General features: G+C 58.3%; 1 protein-coding gene across 1 annotated transcript in view; it reads right to left on the bottom strand.

Annotated features, from left to right (window-relative positions):
- The window catches only part of PLXNA1 (plexin A1), a 40936-nt gene extending 22922 nt beyond the window's left edge, over window positions 1-18014 (bottom strand). Inside the window, exons 1-7 of the mRNA XM_049766486.1 lie at window positions 17902-18014; window positions 12339-13622; window positions 8637-8819; window positions 1299-1439; window positions 665-765; window positions 311-434; window positions 53-206 (exon numbers count right to left, since the gene is read on the bottom strand). Of these exons, the coding sequence (XP_049622443.1) occupies window positions 53-206; window positions 311-434; window positions 665-765; window positions 1299-1439; window positions 8637-8819; window positions 12339-13544 (1909 nt within the window). The 5' untranslated portion in view covers window positions 13545-13622; window positions 17902-18014. The remainder of the gene's footprint in view (window positions 1-52; window positions 207-310; window positions 435-664; window positions 766-1298; window positions 1440-8636; window positions 8820-12338; window positions 13623-17901) is intronic.
- Window positions 18015-18719: the final 705 nt, after the last annotated feature.

Below are 18719 nucleotides of genomic sequence, written 5' to 3'. Positions count from 1 at the left end.
CCAACATCACCAAGCACCACCAGGCCCCGAGGTCCATCTTAGCAGCACTCACCCTGACCCCGCGTGATGGGCGCCACGTCTCGGGCTGTGGGGGATCGGCAGTGGATCTGTCCACCCTCCAGGATGCCCTCTGATTCTGTGAAGTCCTCGAAGGAGCAGTTGATGCCGGCTGAAAGGTCAGGAACGTTCCAGGCCTGCAGCACAAGCTGGGGTGCAATAGGGGGGCAGGTGAGTGGCTGCCCATGCCTACACCTGTCCTGGGCCCTCACTCTGCTGATGCCAGTGGCAGCATATACACATGTGCACTCACCGGGACCTGGGACATGGTAACCGAGACATTGCGTGGCTGCACGGTTAGCTGGACACACTGCTGCAGGTTGGAGGCGAAGCGCTGGGGCTCATCCGCCCTTTCACACGCATCCTGCCGTGAGCAGCTGTAGACACGGCGGCAGGTGAGTACATGTGAAGGCAGCCAAAGGGGCACCTGACCACTTGCCCGAAATCCCCAACCACACCAGACCCCATTTTTACTGGGGTACAGGCTGGCCAGCCATGGCTCTGCAGGTTGTAATCAACTGGAGAAGCCTCAGGTGAGACCAGGAGGAGCTAAGGGGAGCCATGACTTCCCTGGTGTCTCCCCCCAACACTCAACACCCCCACTCACATGCTGTGCAGGACACACCAGCCACAGTGAGGGTCCCGGGACCCCAGGCACAGCTCACAAGAAGGATACTGCACACAGCTCTCCACAGGTACCTGTGTCACCTGCAGGAGGAACTGAGAGTCAAGCCTTCCCCCAAGATGCCCCCACATTCCCCTCCACACCCAGGAGTGTCCTCCCGGCAAGTGGGCAGGCGAGATGAGGTCAGAAGGAGTCATCACTGGTTTCCAGGGTCCCTACTGCCAGCACCTAACTTTGGTCTCAGTTCCCAGGGGACGGAAGATGCCCCTGGGTAAAAGCAAGAGTCAAAGCTGGCTGAGGAAAGAGGCTAGTGAGACCTGTCCTGGTGCCCCACAGGGCCCCCCTGAGGTCACGGGCACAACAGAAGGGAGAAGCAGGCTCCAAGGAGGCCAGGTCAGAAGGTGCAAAGCCTGGTGTAGAAGAGGGAACAGACAGTTGAGCCCAGGACTACATGAGCCTGAAAACTAGGGGCCAGATTACAGGCACCCATAAATCTTACAAACACCCAGCTCGGGGCATGTCTGTTCCTGGAAATATGATGGGGTGGGGGTAGGGAAGGATTTAGGGGCTGAAGCTGCCACCAATCCCCTCTTCCCCCCATTCACACAACACTCACCTGCTTCTCTGTCATGGCGTACAGGTACTGGCGATCAGGACTGAGGACCAGGTCACGCAGGATGGGGTTGCCCTCCTGAGCCACCACACTCTCATAGGCCAGGGCTGGCTTGCCGCCGGGGCTCGCCAAGTCCACCAGGATCTGCAGGAGCAAAGACCTCAGATGGCTGTGCCAACCTACCCACCCAAAGGAGCCGAGGGAGTGGGGGACAAGCAGTGTGCAGACATGGGCCAGCTCCCACCCATCAGCAGAGGCAGCACCCTAGGTAGGGGCCTCTAGAGACTTGCAAAAACACAGCCCCCCCCCCCTTTCAGGGCAGGGCCTAGCCATTGGAAGAGGCGAGGGCACAAGTGAGGTTGCCTGGAGCAGGGAATGCCCCTCTGAGAAGGAAGGGGATACTTGAGAGGCTGGCAACCCCTGGCTAGGTGACAGGGCTGGGGGGACCCCCCAACATCTCAGCGGCACGGAAATCTATTCCAGATCCTAAGCAAACCGGGCGGTAATTAGCCAAGCTCTTCTTCATTCGTAGCTCTGAGGCTACAAGTATTTTTAGTTGCTTTTTACCAAACAAACGTATTTAATTAACAGAGACACCCAGGGGGCTTCCAGAGATGGGGCTCTTGGGTCTGGGGCACTGGCCCTGCCGCTGCTCCTCCTCAGGGCCTCCCTTGTGTACCCACAGCGGCTTCCACCAGCATTTCTCATTCCTACCCCTCCTCCTAGCACCCCTCCTGCCAATCATGGGACTTGGGGCGGGGGAGAAGGGGGGCTTGAGGCCTCGGAGGGGGCAGGCTCAGACAGCACCAATGGGGCTGGGATAGCAGCCGCCAGGGCAGGGCGCTGTGTCCCTGGGCCAGAGGCTGCGGCTGAGGCTGCGGGAGGGGGCGGGCGCATTCCTGAGAGCCCACAGCCCCCCCACATCCGCTCAGCTGCCTCCCTGCCAGGCAGTGGCTTAAGTCAAAGCAGACCCAGGGTTTGCTAGCCCAGGGCCTAGCAAAGGAGAATGGGCTGGGCCTAAGGGCTGAGGAGGTGGTGAAGGGGTGAGGGTGAGGGGTGTTGGTGAGAGGGGAGTTGGTGAGAGGTGCCTCCCCATACAAGCTACACAGGCAGGGGGGGGTCAGGCTGGCCAACACATTCCGACCGTGCAGTTGGGGCAGGGAAGGACAAGCGCCCTGCATCAGTTTCCCAGCCTGAGCAGTTGCAGCTTACCACACCAAGGAACAGTGATAGCGCTAAGCCAAGTCAGTCATGTGGCCAGGCCAGTCATGGGTCTATAGGACCCATAGGGAGCGGCGAGGGTTGGGAGGACAACGAGGATTGGGCAGGCCCAGTCTCTGCCCTCAAACCTGAGTCATGGTGGGGTAGTCTCTTCAGGCTGGGTGGCCCTGAGAGGTGGTTCCCAGGCCCAAATCTGGCCCTTGGCACCTCAGGCACTGAGGGGGTACAGGCCAGCCTGCTGAAGAAGCCATCCCAGAGAGGCGCATGGTACTGTGTCCTGAACCCCGTCCCCCAAACCTGGCCCTTCTGCATGTATCTCAGCTCAAGGGGTGATCCTGCATAGGGGGGATCTCCAAAGTTTTTCACAAGACAAATAGAGCCAGGGAGAGTCCTAGCGGATCTTACCGAGGGTCCTGGAAAGATATTTGCCCTGGCCAAGGGCAGTTATCTCAAACAGGTGCTCCCAACAGCTGCGGCCCCGGTGGGGGGATGAACATGTACCCCCAGCTGTCCATGCACTGGGCACCCATCTGTCCACCCAAACACACAGGCTGGCCCTAGGGACAGGAGGCCTCTGGGCACAGGCAGGTCAGCCCTGCCCACAGTCAAGGCCTGCTGTGCTGGGGACTGAATAGGCAGGGGGTGGACAGGACCCTATATGTATGGGACTTGCCTGTCGTGGCCTGGCCTTCATCAGGGCAGACAGGTATACTGAGGCACCACAGCCAGGGTAGCTACCTTCAAGGATCATGTGCCTCCCGGAAGAAAAGGCTGGAACACGTGGCGGGGCATGCCAGGAGGGAAGGGGCGCAAGGGGCCAGCGAGGGGCCAGGCAGCTGGCAGAATGCTGGACTCGTGGAGGAGCGTGTGCCCAATTCCACACCCTGCCAACAGCTGTCCCTTCCAGGCCACCCAGCAGGGCGGCCACCCCGCCACCTCCAGCTGTCCCCACCATTCTACAACTATCCCTACCCTGCCCCAGTCAGCAGACACAATCCTCAACCTTGCTGGAGATAGGGACAGCCCTCCTTCTACCAATGCTGGATGAAACTATTCAGCTGTCCTGGAGGGCACAAAGGGCAGATGCGGAGTCCACACACCCCCTTGGTCTTGACCCAGAGAGAATGGGTCATTGCCTGTCCAGGCCTCTGCTTGACCCTAAAAACTGGTCATCTTCCTCCAGGATAGCCCTCAGCTTCATTGCCAAAGCACCAGTGCTGGGCACCCCTGGGCATGGGAAGGATACCTATAAAGACCAGGCCATCAGCTCATCCCTTTGATGGGGCCAGCAGGTCCTAATGGCCCAGGACACCACAGAAGGGTTCCACTCGGAGGTGACCTCAGGCCTTAGGGACCAGAGCCCCTGACTGCCTACCAGCTGTCTCTGCACCCATCACCCCAGCTCTGGCCAACTGCTCTGGCGGGCAGTTGATGGGCCGCAGGTCAGCTGTCCAGCCAGCCGGGCCTACAAAGAGCCCATTCTCCAGCGAGGGCTGGCGGGGCTCAGGGGGAGCTGTCTGGGCAGCTGGGCTGGCTGCCAAGGCCGGCACGCGCCCCTGTGCCCGGAGGCAGGGGGCTGCCCACTTGGCCTCACCCGAGAGGGGAGCATGCCCGAATCAGCCCCCTGAGAGGGCGCCCTCGAAGCTCGATCTATGACATGGGGTGGCCTCTCATTTCCCACTGGGGGAAAGAGATGGGAAGGGGGGGATTCATAGCAGCCACAGGTCAGGAACCACACTAATATCTATCTGCCCTGGGGGTAGGTGGCCTGGCCCCTCTATGTCTCCAACAGATGAACCCAGTCCCGCAGAACCCAAGCTTGGGCAGGACATAGGTGTCAAGCCCTGTTGGATTCACTCAGCAAATGGGAAAGTAACCAGAACTTTATTGGTCGTGACAACTGGGTGAACAGAACAGGGTCTGCAGACAATGGCTGCCCCCAGGCCAGATACACAAAAGAGAGCACCTAGGACTCTTTCTGGCCCTAGAGTCAGGGCATGAGCATGTAGACAGGGATCAGTGGCCAAGCATGACTCTGCTCGAACCCTCTGTCTCCTCATCTTTGAATGGACAAGTCCCTCTTAATGGCTGATTGAAACTTTGGTTTCAGTGGGAGAGATTTTGCACAGGGTCCCCATGACACTGCTGTAGAGGACACAACAGTCCCCCCCCTCCCAACACCGGCACTGCCCAGCACACCAACTGAGTGCCTGCCTCCCCTCAGAACTCAAGAAACCCCAAATCAATGCACTGCCATTCCCCTGGGGCAACAACTCTACACCAGCCCAACCTCACCTCAAGTCTCTGTGGGAACCAGGGGCCCTCATCTCACATAGCTTCTATTGCACTAGGGCCACACTTCACCCCATGCCTGCAGACCCCCTGCCCCAGGTTGACCCCATTGCCATCAGCCCCTCCTATTGGTGAGAAGCAAATCTTGCCTTGCAAGTATCCCGGCACCCCCATTCCAGGAGGCTGACCCACTAGACTGGCCCAAACCTGGGGCCCATTCAAGGCTGGATACAGCCACCCTGGCTCTGGGGGCACACAAATAAAACCTGCTACATGAGCAGGGCCTGAGTGCAGGGCTCGGACACCCGCAGGCAGCAGGGAGGGACACTCCAGGCCCAGCAGAGAGAACCTGGACAAGTCCAACCACAAACACCTGAAGCAGTCCTGGCCCTTGGAGGAGTAGGGAGGGGAACAGTGTATGAGGGCGGCATGCTTCAGCACCAGCCACACACTGGACATAAACAGGGTCCAGCCAGAAGAGCCGGTGAGGAAGGGTGTGTCCCACTGCTGGGCTACAAGGGGGCTGTGCAGGGAGATAGTGGAATTCAGCCTGGTTCCCCCTAGAACCACAAGTTGACCCCCACAGGCCCTGAGCAAGGAGAGGACAGGGTACATGGCTGGCTGTGGGGCCCAGAGCATCTGGTGGAGTCAACTCAGTGCTCCCTACCTTCTATACAAAGCTGGTCAGGAGGAAGGGGGCTTTCCTCAGATCAGAGGGGACCCCTCGCAGTCAGGGTACAAAGGCATGGTACCCCCGAAAGGGATGCTCCAGGGATGTTCCTGGGATACAAGGGCCCCTGGGAAGCAGGAGTGGGTGACCCAACCCTACGTGGCCCCCCGCAAGCACTCAGCAAACAAGCCTGAGCGTGCCCTCCTCTCTCCTCACCAGGAGCCAGAGGAGCTCAAACCTGCCTCCACACTCCCAGTTCCCTATGTGGGGGGTAGGAGGGGGCCCCACTCTGCTGCCCCCCTCTAGCTGGCGTGGCCATGCCTTCTACTGGGCCTCACAGCCTCCAGGGATCCCATGTTCTGACCTAGGCCACCCAGGCCCAAGACTATTGGCCCTCAGCATTCCAGAGCTGGTCGGCAACACTTTCTAAAAACCATGTGAGCTCCTGAATGGAATGATGGGACTTCGCACAAGAAAGTGGTTTCCAGATTCTCCAGAAAAACCGGATGCTCAGGCAGACGGCCCCAGGGCTGCTGGCATGGCTGCGGCAGGCACATCTTTCCCTTACAGTAGGGCCCACTGCCCCCCCCCATGGTGCCCCAAGGCCAGGGCCTGCCCCCAATTAAGCTAGGCACAAAGGGAGAAGGAGGAGAAAACAGGCCCAAACCCTCCCTACTGACCTAGGCCAGTGCTGAGGATTCCCCTCAGGGCCCCAATGTCCCTGGTGAGCAAGAGGAGGGAGATCAGGCAGAGTTAGGGGTGCTGACCCAGGAGGACAGGCTGCAGGGGTGTGGGAAGGTGAGGGAAGTGGCAGGCAGGCGTTCAGGGGAAAGGCAGGAGCGGCGGGTAGCAGGGCCGGCCCTGAGCAGTTCAAGTTGGCAGGCTGTCAACTAATGGGCTGCACTTTTACACAGTGCTTGCGGGGCCTGGCCCAGGGCCAGTGGTGTCCCTGGAGCCCCCAGTCACTTTGTGAAGCTCAGAACAAGGGGTGGAGCCAGCACACAAGCCTGGTGCCAGGTCCAACGGTGTGTAGGGTCCGGGGCCCATCCAGACAGAGGGCAGGAGGCAGTGTGGTGCTCATATGCTTAGACCAGGCCTCGACTCACTCCTCAGGCTGGTCACAGGGGCAAGAAGGGCCTGGAGATGTCTCCCCAGAAGGAAAGTCAGGGATGAGCCCACTTGGAGACACTGGACGACACCCTAGAGCATAGCCCCCAAGGAGGTAATGGAGAAGCTAGATTCAGACATGGTCTGCCCCGCAGACCCCTACTAGAGTGGGAGCGGGGTTGGGGTGCATGTGGGCAATTTTCCTTCTCAGGACCAAGCACTGAGAACCGGGAGTTCTCAGCAGGACAGGACGGCAGGACAGGGAGTCACTGCATAAATTGAGGGTAGAGAACAAACTCTCATCTGACCCCTGAACACAAGTTTCAGGGAATGCCGGAGTTCCCAGGGAGGCTGAGAATATGAAAGAGCCCAAGTCCTCTGGAACTAGGATGCAAAGGGGGAGAAGAGGAGTTTCCATGCAGGGGTCCTGGGGCTGGAAGAGACCCCCAACCTAGGCACAAGGGCTTCCCCAGAACCGAAACTTCCTCTGGGAGGGAAAGAAGTCCCTTCTCCTCCTTTCCTCAAAAGACCCACAGAAGAGGGAGCTTGAGGGAGTGTAGATATGAGTCCCAAAATATATCTCTACTATGGTATGCCTCAGTTTCTCCACCTGTTAACTGGAGGATGGAAAGATATGAGGAGTTCACAGTCTGAAGGAAAGCAAGAAGGACTCTGGGCTTGCTGCCTGCCTTCTGCTCCACCTTTTTCTCTCCCTGGTGCATGGGGAAACTGAGGCTCGGAAAGGCTGGTGAGCAAAAAGCCAAGGGGAAGTTGAAGGACACCCACGGGCACCAGATGGGGAATGAGTAACAGATCAAGTTGGTGACCACAGACCCCCACAAACTCCACCAGCAGAAGGGTAGGGGCATCCTCCATGTGTGCTCCAAGAGCCCCACTGGGCTGGCCCTCCACTCTGGGCCACACAGGTGGATGGGGAAAGAGAAGTGAGAGCCGAGATGGGGATCTGGGAGATGGGAAGGGGAGCAGGGAGACCCCAGCTGCGTCTGAGCTGAACTGTTTCCCCTCTGCAGGATGCAGGCTGAAAGATGGGGGACAGGTGAGCAGGAGGACCATGGTGCTGGGGCCAGAGAATGGTCAGGAGTGAGGCAGGATCAGGCAAACCCATTTTCCCAGCTTTCTGGGGTAGCCTGTGGGCACAGACAATACCTCAACCAGCCACTGATAGCCTCATGTCATCGGGGAAGCCCTCAGCTAGCCTTTCGTAGGGAAATACACTGTGGAGGTGCAGCTGGCCCAGGAAGACTCTGCCAGGCCCTTCCCACAGGTGCCCCATGAGAAGTGCAGACAGCCCTGCTGAGAAGGGGGGCAGCATTCCCCACACAGGACATGGGGGAGGCCAGGGGTCTAGGGCCCAGGAGCCTGTCCAGAAGGGGATTCTCAGCTGGCTGCCTCCTCCCATGTCTACTGGCATAGAGTCCCGGCTAGCAGCTGACCCACACTGTCCCACCCTACCCGGGGTGGGAGCAGGCAAGAGCAGGCGGCCAGCTGAGTCAGCTGAGACTCTGCTAGGGACAGCTGTCATTTCATCTCCAAGGCAGGACACCCTGCCTACTCCCAGCCTCCACCTAGCTTCTTGGGGTGTCCTGGGGTTCAGCACCACACCAGCTCCCCCATCAAAACATAAGCTCCAGAACATCCCAGAGCTCCCCAGAAGCAACTCTGTCCTCCATCCCTGGGCTCCAGGCAGCAGGAGTGGGACGAGGACCTGCCCTTGGCCTGTCCTTGGCCTTGCAGTTTCCTGAAGGCTCTGCTGTCTCAGCAGACACTGGATGCCAGTGAGGAGGGGGTGCAGGCGGACTCCCAGGATCACTTGTACCAACCAGTATTTCTAAGACCTAGGGGTATGGGCTTGTGCACCCCCCAGTCCTGAAACCATCAGAATCTAGATATCTGCTCCACAGCTGCAGGCAGGGCTAAGAGGGGACCCAGAGGAAAATGGGCACCCAGGCCAGCTGGCCTGGGAGAGAGGGGCAGGGAGGGAAGAGGGGTGACATGACTCTTCCAGGTCTGGGTCTACAGCCCATGCTAACCTTGCGGATGCGGCCACTTCGTGTGCCGGCGAAGACCACAGTGCGACCCCGATAGGCGTAGGCAGCCACGGCGCTCAGCCCGTCCTCCCTGTCCACGAACAGCGGCGTGCCCTCGATGGGGACCGTGCCCCCCAGCGGCTGGTTGAAGTCCTGCCCGCAGAAGTCATCGTCGATCTGCAGGGGCTGTGGGGAGAGTGTGGGTGAGAATCTGGGATGCACAGTACTGGCGGAGGGGGCAGCCAAGTACCTAGGGTACCTGAACAGGTGGGGCAAAGGCAGGTTCAACTGGGCACGGCTAGCCCAGAGTGGGGCTGGGAGGTCTCGGACCCCCACCCCCTCCAGGCCAGAGGCACAAGAAGGAAGGCTCTCTACCCACCACTGTGGAGGACAGGGAGCAGTCCAAGTCCCCCAGAAAAGGAAGTGTGGGGTGGGCAGGGCATAGAAGGAAGCAGGCAATGAGGGTGGTCGTAGCGAGGGGTGCTAAGAGGGAGGCTGGGGTCTAGATCCAGAGAGTCAGTAAATTTGGTCAGCAGGCAGAAGGGGGTGCTGGATAGGGGAACTAGGCTCCTATATAGCAGACTGGGGTGTGGGCAGGGCACATGCCTGCAAGGAATAGGGGAGGGAAAAGCAGGGCAGGTTATTGGGTGATTTTCAGGGGGGTGTAGGGGGCAAAGCACATAGGGAGAGACAGGGAAGGGAAGGGAGGCTGAGCTCTACAGAGTACAGGGGTGAATAGGATGGACTAAGATGAGTTCAGTTGGGGTCCAGGACAAAGCAAAAAATGGGGGCTATGAGGAACAGTGGACACCACACCAGGAGGGAGAGTATGGCTGGGACAGAGATGCAGAGCATGGCAAACTGCTAGGAGCTGCCTCTCTGTGCCACAGAGATGATACCACCCTGAGAGGCTGGAGAGAGTGCAGGGATAGGGTACTTGCCTTGCACAAGGCCAGAACCTGGTTTGATCCCTGGCAGTGCATATGGCTCAATGCATATGAATCTGGCAGTGCATACCTAAGTACCACCAATTATACCCCAAACCTCACCCCTCCCCAAACTGCTTTATTAAGCATGGGGAACTAACAGTGGATATAGCAGCTCAGACACCAGGGGCTCCTGTGGAGGGTTACCCCATCTTGGCAGGACATAGTAGCAGGCAAGAGGAAGGGCTAAGGGGAATCTCACCACCCTGCCATGCCCTGAGAATAGGCCAGCATTACCCCGCCATACAGAGAAGGGGGAAACTCAGAACCCGTCCCCTGAAGCAGAGGGGCTGAGGCCTGGTTCTAGGGATCCCTCCCATTTTTCCAAAATCTGATGATTCCTATCCCTACTCCTAGCTGACTAGATGCTCCCCAAAACACAAGTGGTCCAAAGCTGGTCATCAGAATTGGAAATGACTGCCCAGCTTGTGCCCAGGACCTAGAAGGTTCTAGAACTTCTGAGGTTCAAGTGTCTGGAGATTGCTATCACGCAGAGGGTCCCACTACTGAGCACTCAGAAACTAGTTCCAGTACTTAGCACTTAGTAGTTCCAAAACTTGGAGGATTCTGGTACCTAGCGCAGGGGTGGGTAATCACAGAAGACAGGACTGTGAAGTCCATGAAAGGACAAGCACGGGTATTTCTTAGGAACAGTACACAGCCCATCTACCTGTTGCATGACTTGTGAATAATGCCACAAGTACCCAAATGGCCCCTCTCTGGAAAAATGATCCCCCAACCCTGACCTAGATGGTTCTCATACCTCAAGAATTCTAGTACCTGGGGAGCACTAGTCTGTAAAGGGCTCTGCTATTCAGTCTCCTACTTCCTTGAGCATATTAGTACTCTGAGAATATAAACATCCAGAAAGCACTAGTACCTAGAGAAGAGAGGTACTTATAGGCTCCTCGTTCCTCAGGAGTACTGGTACTCTGAGGATACAAAACCCAGAGGGTTCTAAAACCAGAAAGTACTACTGCCTAGAGAGTTTCAGCATTGATAGGGTTCTACTTCCTGGAGAAATAGTACCTAGGGAGTACTAGTGCCTAGAGAGTCCGAGTATTTATAGGATCCTAGTTTGTAGAGAACAGTAGCACCTAGAGAGTACTGGTACCTAGAAAGTTCCAGTATTTACAAGGCCTTATTTCCTAGAGAAAACTAGTACCTAGAGTATGAATACTAGTACCAATAAATATTAGTAGAATACTAGTACCAATGCCTAGAGTTCTAATATTTATAGGGTCCCAGTTCCTAGAGAATAGTAGTACTTCGAGAGTACCAATATCTAGAGAGTTCTAGTATGTACAAGGTCCTGAATACTAGGACCTAGAGATTATGAATGTCTAGTTCTCGTATTTACAGTTTACAGAGTTCTGGCTCCTGGAGACAACTAATACCTAGAGAGTACCAGTGTCTAGAGAGTTCTAGTATTTATAGGATCCTAATTCCTGGAGAATATCAGTACTTTGAGACTACAGCTAACTGTCTAGAGAGTTCTAGTGTCTGTAGGGTCCTGGCTTCTAGAGAATAATAGTGATTAGAGTTTTAGTAGTTATAGGGTCCTGGTTCCTAGAAAGTATCAGCACCGAGAGAGTACCAGTACTGAGAGATCTAGTATTTATAGGGACCTAGTATCTAGAGGATATTAGTGCCTAGAGAGTTGTAGTACTTACAGGACCCTTGTTCCTAGAGTGCTAAAGCTCAGATGCTATGGATACCCAGAGGATTCTTATACCCAGGGAGAAGGAGGACCTCAAAGAGTTCTAGTAAAGGGGCCAGAGTGATTGCACAGCAGTAGGGTGTTTGCCTTGCATACAGCTGACTCAGGATGGATGCAGGTTTGATCTCAGCATCCTTATATGGTCCCCCCAGCCAGGAGTGATTTCTGAGAGCAGAGCCAGGAGTAACCCCTGACTACTGCAAGGTGTGCCCCCCCCCCAAAAGAAGAAGAAGAGTTCTAGTACTGAAATAATGACAGTTCCTAGCACATTTTAATACCTAGAGTCTACTAGCATTTTCTGGGATTTAGAAGGTACTGTATCTAGAGGGCAAGCCTAGAGGGTACATATCTGTCTTCTACCAAGCACCATAGCAGGGCTGGTGCCATCAGTTCCCCTTTGGTGAGAAAAGAGGTCCAGGTGCCCAGGACAGAACCTGCAGATGGGGAGTGTGGAGAAAGACAAGAGTCCAAGGCCAGCCTGACTTTTGCTTTTTGGGCCACACCCTGTGACACTCAGGGCTTACTCCTAACTATGCTTCAGAAATTGCTCCTGACTTGAGAGACCATATGGAACACCGGGGGATCGAACCGCGGTCGTTCCTAGGTTAGCACATGCAAGGCAAACACCCTACCGCTTACGGCCCCAAACCACCTCTACCTCTTAACGGCTGTGACTAGGCGCAGGAGTCTCAAACTCAATTTACCAGGGGGCCTCAGGAGGCAAAGTCGGGGTGATCCTTGAGTGCAAAGTCAGTAGTAAGCCTTGAACATTGGGGGGTGTGTGTGTGACCCAAACAACTAAAACAAAACAAAACAAAAAAGGATTCCTCTAAGGGCAGGGCCACAAAATGTTGTACGAAGGGCCTGCGAGTTTGTGAGACCCCTGGACTAGGGGCTGCAGGTCGCCTCACCTGCTGGAGTCTTAGTACCTGGGTAGGCAAGCTGGAGACAATATAGGGCAGCAAACAGCCCAGAGCCCAGCCAGGCAGGGGCACTCACCGAGTTAATACAGCCCAGCTCCTTATTGAGTAGCCAGGGCAGAGAGAGCTTGCCCTCTCCACGGTAGCAAGACTGGATACGCTCCTTGATCTTCTCCTTGATGGCACGCAGCGTGAAGAGACACAGAACCGACTCCCGGGGTGGCTTCACCCGGTTCTTCTGGCCCTGGGCGAAGACGGTGAACAGTACGTCCTCGTTCTCGGCCAGGCCCAGCTGGCGAGCCAGGGTCCGGCCTGGCCGGCTCAAGTAGGCATCCTGCACCAGGCGGTACTCCACGCCGGCCTGCTCGCAGCCGATGGGGAACTCGACATACGAGTAGAACTTAGGGTCATCTACGCAGAGCCGCACAATCTTAGACGTGAAGAAGTGCTCGCCAGCGGCATCGGGGGAGGTCAGCTGAGTGTCCAGCTGCAGAGTGAGGTAGTAAACAAACTGCTCGCTGCGGAAGCTGTACACGTAATAGATGTCAAAGGCGGGGAACTTGGACAGCGTGTCCGAAGGGATCTTGAGCTGCGATGACACAAACTCGTCCTGGTACACGAAGCCGAACATGTCGGCGTCCTCCTCGTTGGCCATGAGACGGCGGCTGGACAGCGTGGGGAAGTACTCGGATTTGCCGTCGATGGGAGTGCCCACGAAGAGTTTAGCTTGGCCCTGGCCTGGGGGTCCGGGGATCAGCACCCCCGCCATGCTGCCCGCTTCCCGCACACTGGATAGATAGTGCTCCTTGCGGTGGTGTGGTTCACCCAGCTTGAAGAGGTCATCGAGTCGCAGGAACTGGCAGATGCCCTGCGAGGCACTGCCACAGGCCAGCAGGCGATTGGCGGCATAGTCCAGCAGCAGGAGTTTGTTGACGTTGTCGGTGCTCTCCAGGCCGTGGGGACAGGACTGCACGCTGGGCGGCGGGTAGCACTTCTCGTTGTCCTCCACCGGCCCAGTCACATGGGCACGCAGCAGTGTAAGATTCCCAGACAGCTTGTAGATGCGGTTCACGGCGCCCACATATACCTCGCCCGTCTGCTCGTGTACCACCAGGTGGGTGAGGCCCCAGTCACTGGCTGTGAAGGTGCGGAAGGCAGGTCGGAGGCCTTTACCCGCCCTGGGGGCAGCCGCCCAGGCGCCCCCTGCCAGCTGCAGCAGCAGCAGTAGCAGCAACGGCCACAGTGGCGAGGGGAGCGCCCGCAGACGCAGACGTGGCGGCTGCATGTCTGGCCTGCGCCTCCGGGTGCAGGAGCTCAGGTCCTTCTTGCCGGGCTGCACTTCAAGGGGCCCGGAACCTCCACCCTGTAGGAAGAACAGGCAGGAGATGGATGGTAAGTGGGCAGGGTCCTTGTCTGTGTGGGGCTGAATATGCATACCTATCTCGCGAGTTCTCGGGGTAACTCTCCCCATCTGAGACAACCCCGTTTCAGCTCCACACTTTGGAAAAAATCCAGGAGTGCAGAGATAGCTCCTCCTGGCCTGAAGGCCTGCAAGCCATGAGGGCCTAGGGTATGCCAGGGATTCCCAAAATGAAGCTAATGGCTGAGTGACTTCTGCATATCTGTGTCCTGGTGTTGGAATTTATATGAGAAGGCAGGGGAGTATTGAACCTAGGGACAGGAAATGGGTACACCCCCTATAATGGGGACCCAGGTGACCTCCCCAACCTGGAAGCTGTGACTTCCTGTCTCAGAATTCACATGTACCCTGTAGCATGAGGACCCTCAGTTCATATTGGTCTCAGGCTCTAGAGATTTGCGTACCACCGAGGCCCAGCACTGTTGCCCAGGTCCCTATGTACAAGCACTGCTCTTCACTTGGTTGATCCTGGCCTGGCCCCTGGTTTGATCTGGTGCCTACATCTGGGGGAATAATCTAAAAGCCAAGGACACTTCAACAACACTCACTGCCCCCCCCCCCCAACCTCATCTGCACAAAGCCCACAGTGCCACCACCCAGCAGCCCACAGGTATGGACTTGAGCTGACCAAATCCAGCTCCAAGAAAAGGTGGAGAAGATTTCTTCAAAAGAAAAGAAGGCTGCCCCCCCATGTCCTACCCAAACCTCTGAAAAGCACAGTGCAACAATTCAGACTGTCCTTCTCTAGTCAGGGGTCCTGAGTGAGAGTTCTTTCTACTGCAAGCTTCAGTTTCCCTATCTGTAAAGCCAGAAATAACAGTAACTCCATTTGTGGATGTAAGGAGAAAGACAAGAGCATGTCCAAAGGCACCATCAGCTGGAGCACCTCTTCATGCCAACAGGGCCCCACCCTGGCAGGTACCAGCAGGTATATATCCTCCCTCCGGCACCCATTTAATAGGTGGGAAAGTTGAGGCCCAAATGCCTTCTGCTCAGTGCAAACTGGAAGCTGACACAGGCAGTAGGAAGCTAGACAAGCCAAGCCCTTCCCTCAGCCATGGGCCTGGGGTTCCTCTGTGGGAGACCCCCCCCAACCTGACAACTAAAGACAGTCATGTGCCTCTGTACCACCACCACCCCCGCTGACCTCTGACCTGCAGCATGGTCTTCCAGATCTCTTTGTGCCCCAGTACCTCACCCCACACAGTCACACACAGTTAGTTCTTTGAGGCAGAGCCTGGTAAAGACAACAAATCCCTGAGAGTGAAAGAACAGAAAATGATCTGCCATCTCACTTCCCATGTCTGCCTCTCAGGTGGGGAAACTGAGGCTGGGGTGGGGAGTGGTGGCTTGGCACTAGGGTAGGATCCCAGAGAACCATGTCATGCTGTGCCCTGCAAGACTCTCGGGTGGACTGGCCACGGCCTTTCCTGAAGATCTCTGCTTGGATAAACACCCAGGAACTGTGCATCCAGGGGCCCCACCGGCAGCTGGGAGAAGGCGCAGGGCAGGCCCCTCCCTCAATCTCAGGAGCCCAAGGCAGTGGCAGCAGCGGGGCCAGGGCTGAGAGCTGAGTTGCCTGCAGTTCTAAAGCGAGCATGAATCAGTCAGCATTTATCAGTTCAAAGCAGGCCTGCAATTACCAGGGGCTGGGCTCGCCCCTCCTCTGGGATAATTATACAGGTCTTAATGCAATTATGGGCCCGTTTTTCATATTAAACAGGAGGGACCCAGTGGAAGAAGCCACTGTCCCAACTTCAAACTGGGCCCGGGTCTGTGTGTCTCTCAGTCACCAAGGTGCCTGCCTGCAGTAACCAGTGGGTAAAGCAGATCTGTCTGGGTCCAGGATGGGAACCCCATATTCTACTGCTCCGCATGGCCTGTGAAGACCTTGAGGTCACCGCCTTATCCTTAAAGACAATGGTTTCCAGGCTCCAGGGCTACAAGGTCACCTAGCCAGTCCCCGCAGGATAAGACTGGGACTCCCCACCCCCTCCCCAGACACCATGCTGCCCAGCCAACCTGCCAGGGCTGGACTCTCACAGGCCCTGTGTCTGCCCAGGAAAATATGCCCCTCTACCAAAGCTAGGCAGGGGAGCCCCGCAGCCTCCTGGGCCCTGCAGGGAGGGAATAGAACTAACCCAAGCTCTGGGCGGGCCTCCCCTACCCATTCTGGACAGATCAGGCATTAGACACGTGGGGAGGGAGGTCTTGGAGCTGTAAGGGTGCAGACTAAGGTGGGGTGCATAGGGGCACACAGGAGGCAGCAAGGGGGCCTCCCCAACACCTAGGAGCATCAGGTCAGAGTCACGCAGGGGACAAACTGATGGCTTGGACTCTGGGTCCAGGGAGTAGGGACAAGTGGGCAGCAATGTCCATCTCCCTGTCCTGGGAGTGCCATCCCCACCCCTCCCCATGCCACCTGGAGAAACAAAGAGTCTCAGAGGGAAACCTCAGCCCCCAAGCTCTCTCCCCCTATGCTGGATTCTTTGACAACAGGGCAAAAATGAGGCACCCCACTAGCAACTGTGGCTGCCCTTAAGAGGGTGGGGAACATGTCCCTAGATGCAGGGTCTCGCCTCCCACTATCCCCCCCATGGATGGAACTAGGATCTGGGGACTCCGCAAAGTTGCTTACACCTCCCCCTTTAGCCCCTCCAGCAAGGGGCTCCCCTTCCCAGAATCTTCAGTAGGGAAACACACTGGGAAGCCCAGTGCTGAGTGCTTTGTCTGGGGCCCCACAGCGGCCAGACTAGACTGCCTGACTGCCTTGCATCTCCTCCCAGCCAGCAGGCGGGATCCCTGGCTGTCACCTCTGCCCTGGGCACAGGCCAGAGCTGGGCAGAGTCCTGGCTTATATCAGCAGCACCTGGGCTCTCCCACGCACCCAAAACCAGCCTAATAGAACCCAGGGGTCCTGGGGAGGGGGGGCACCAGCTCCTGAGAAGTCAGAGAGGCGGCAGCAGCAGTATAGAAAGAGGGGGAGGGTGGCACTGATTTGCAGGGGTCCAGGAGGGCTCCAAGCAAAGACCCCTCTTTTCCAGCCCCTCTGACACACCCCCCTTTCTTTCAAGGGGCGTGGCCCCAGCACCCCACAGACAGCCTGGGGCAGCTGGGGAGGGGGCTCAGGACTCTGCACCCCATGTTTCTCTCTAAACAGCCTCCGGGATCCCCAAAGCCAGCTCCCAGGTCCCCCACGGCTTTCCCGGGGGGCCCCTCCGGCGTGCTAACACTCCAGGCCCGGGACTATCCAGGAAGCAGTGGGAAACCTGGGGGCGAAGGATCTGACCCTGGGGAGGCCCTGCGAGGGGGGCAGCGGCAGAGAGGAGGCCCAAGCCGGCCGGCTGGCCGGCCAGCGGGCGAGCTAGGGAGCCGGGGAACCGGGGCGGCCTGCCGGGCGGCACCCACACCGCCCCTCTTCCAAGCTAGCCAGCACGGAGCTTGGCCAGCGGGCCCGGGGAGGACGCTGCGCCCTGCTCCCCGCACCCCGCACCCCAGCCAGAAGGGGCGGGCGCGGTCTTCAGTCCCTGGGAAGGGAAGCGGCTCCAACTTGTATTGCGATGCCTGCCCGGGGGGCCTGCCCGGGGTGCAACCCAGCAACTACCTCCCCCGGTTCCTGCGGCCCGGCCCGGCCTGGTGACCGTGCAACAGCACAGCTCAGCTCGGGCCTGCCCGACTCGGACCGGCCCTGTCTGCGGCTGTAGGTTCGAGCCACGGTCCTACCGCCCTAGCTCGGGCCTGGAGACACCCGTAGGGCCTTGCTGGAGAGTCCGGGGCAAACTTTCTCTCGAGCCCTGGAGGAGGAGGAGGTGTAGGGGGAGGAGGGCAGTGGCCGCCCCTAGCCCGGGTCGGGAGCTGCTCCCCGTTGCTGGGCCAGGCCGGGCCATGCAGGGTAGGAGGATAAGGGGGAAAAGGCAGGCGCAGAGAAGCAAGAGAAGAGAGGCCGGGGCCTGAAACCGGGTCCGATCGTGGCCGACACACACGGGAGCCTGGGGAGCCGGAGCCGCAGGGACACACGCGCTTTGCAAAACCCGTGCACACCCCACTTGAAGCCAGAGCACACCCCACTGAAAAAAAAAAATCCATGCAACGCACAACCCACTGGAAGCAACATTGCACACCCTCCTTGCAGCATCAGCACCGGTGCACACCCCCCCGGAAAGCACCACCGGCGACCCCAGGCCGGGCCCCCCTCGGGCCAAGTTGCAACCCCTGGACTCACAGGCTGCACGGGTTCGAGTCCCGCCACCGGCCATTGCCTTGCACCGCTCCTCCCAGGGGCCCAGTTCCAGCCTTGCTTTGCTGCAGGCCGCCCAGGTTGTCCAGGCCGAGGCCGCCGCCGCCGCCGCCGCCGCTGCCCGCCTTGCCCGGGCTCCGCTGCCCAGCATGAATGGGGCGCACTGAGCGCAGAGCCGCGCGGCTGCAGCCCGGCCTCGCTCTCGCCCGCCCCGCGCATGCGCCGCCCGGCCTGCCACCCACCCACCGTGGCCGTGGGCGTGGCTGTGGGCGTGGCCGAGGCCGCCCACGGCCTGCAGAGGGCGCTGTGCCCCACGCCGCGCGCCTACAGGGCCCCACTGCGCTCCTTGCAAGGGCTGTGCCATGCAATGCGATGCAAGGGACACAGAGGCCTGGCGTGGCTTGGCGTGGCGTGGCATGGCATGGCATGGCATGGCGTGGCAGGGTGGACCCGGTGGTGGCTCCCTGGATCTAGTAGGGGCCTGGCTGGCCTGTGTGTTGCCCGGGAGAGGGGTTCTGGTGCCATTCATGGAAAAGGAAACTGAGCCCCCCCCCCCCCCCTCACTCCTACAGGGCTACTGGAGCAGAGGAATCTTGGAAACTCTGCCCTGTGTAAGCTTGGTGACAGTTGGGGTGGGCTGGGCACACCCCCCCCCCCCCGGAGGAGAATTCACTGATGGTTCCTGGCTGGCTGGGGGTGTCTGCCCCTGTGTGCCTGGGTGAGAGGGTTCTGGTGTCATTTACAGAAGGGTAAACTGAGGCTACCCCTGCAAGGCTGCTGGTGGGAATCTTGTTTTGTTTTGT

Source organism: Suncus etruscus, chromosome 20, assembly GCF_024139225.1.
Source record: "Suncus etruscus isolate mSunEtr1 chromosome 20, mSunEtr1.pri.cur, whole genome shotgun sequence".
Classification (NCBI taxonomy): Eukaryota; Metazoa; Chordata; class Mammalia; order Eulipotyphla; family Soricidae; genus Suncus; species Suncus etruscus.
The sequence above is the reverse complement of the archived record's forward strand: the minus strand, read 5'-3'. Positions and strand labels throughout refer to the sequence as shown.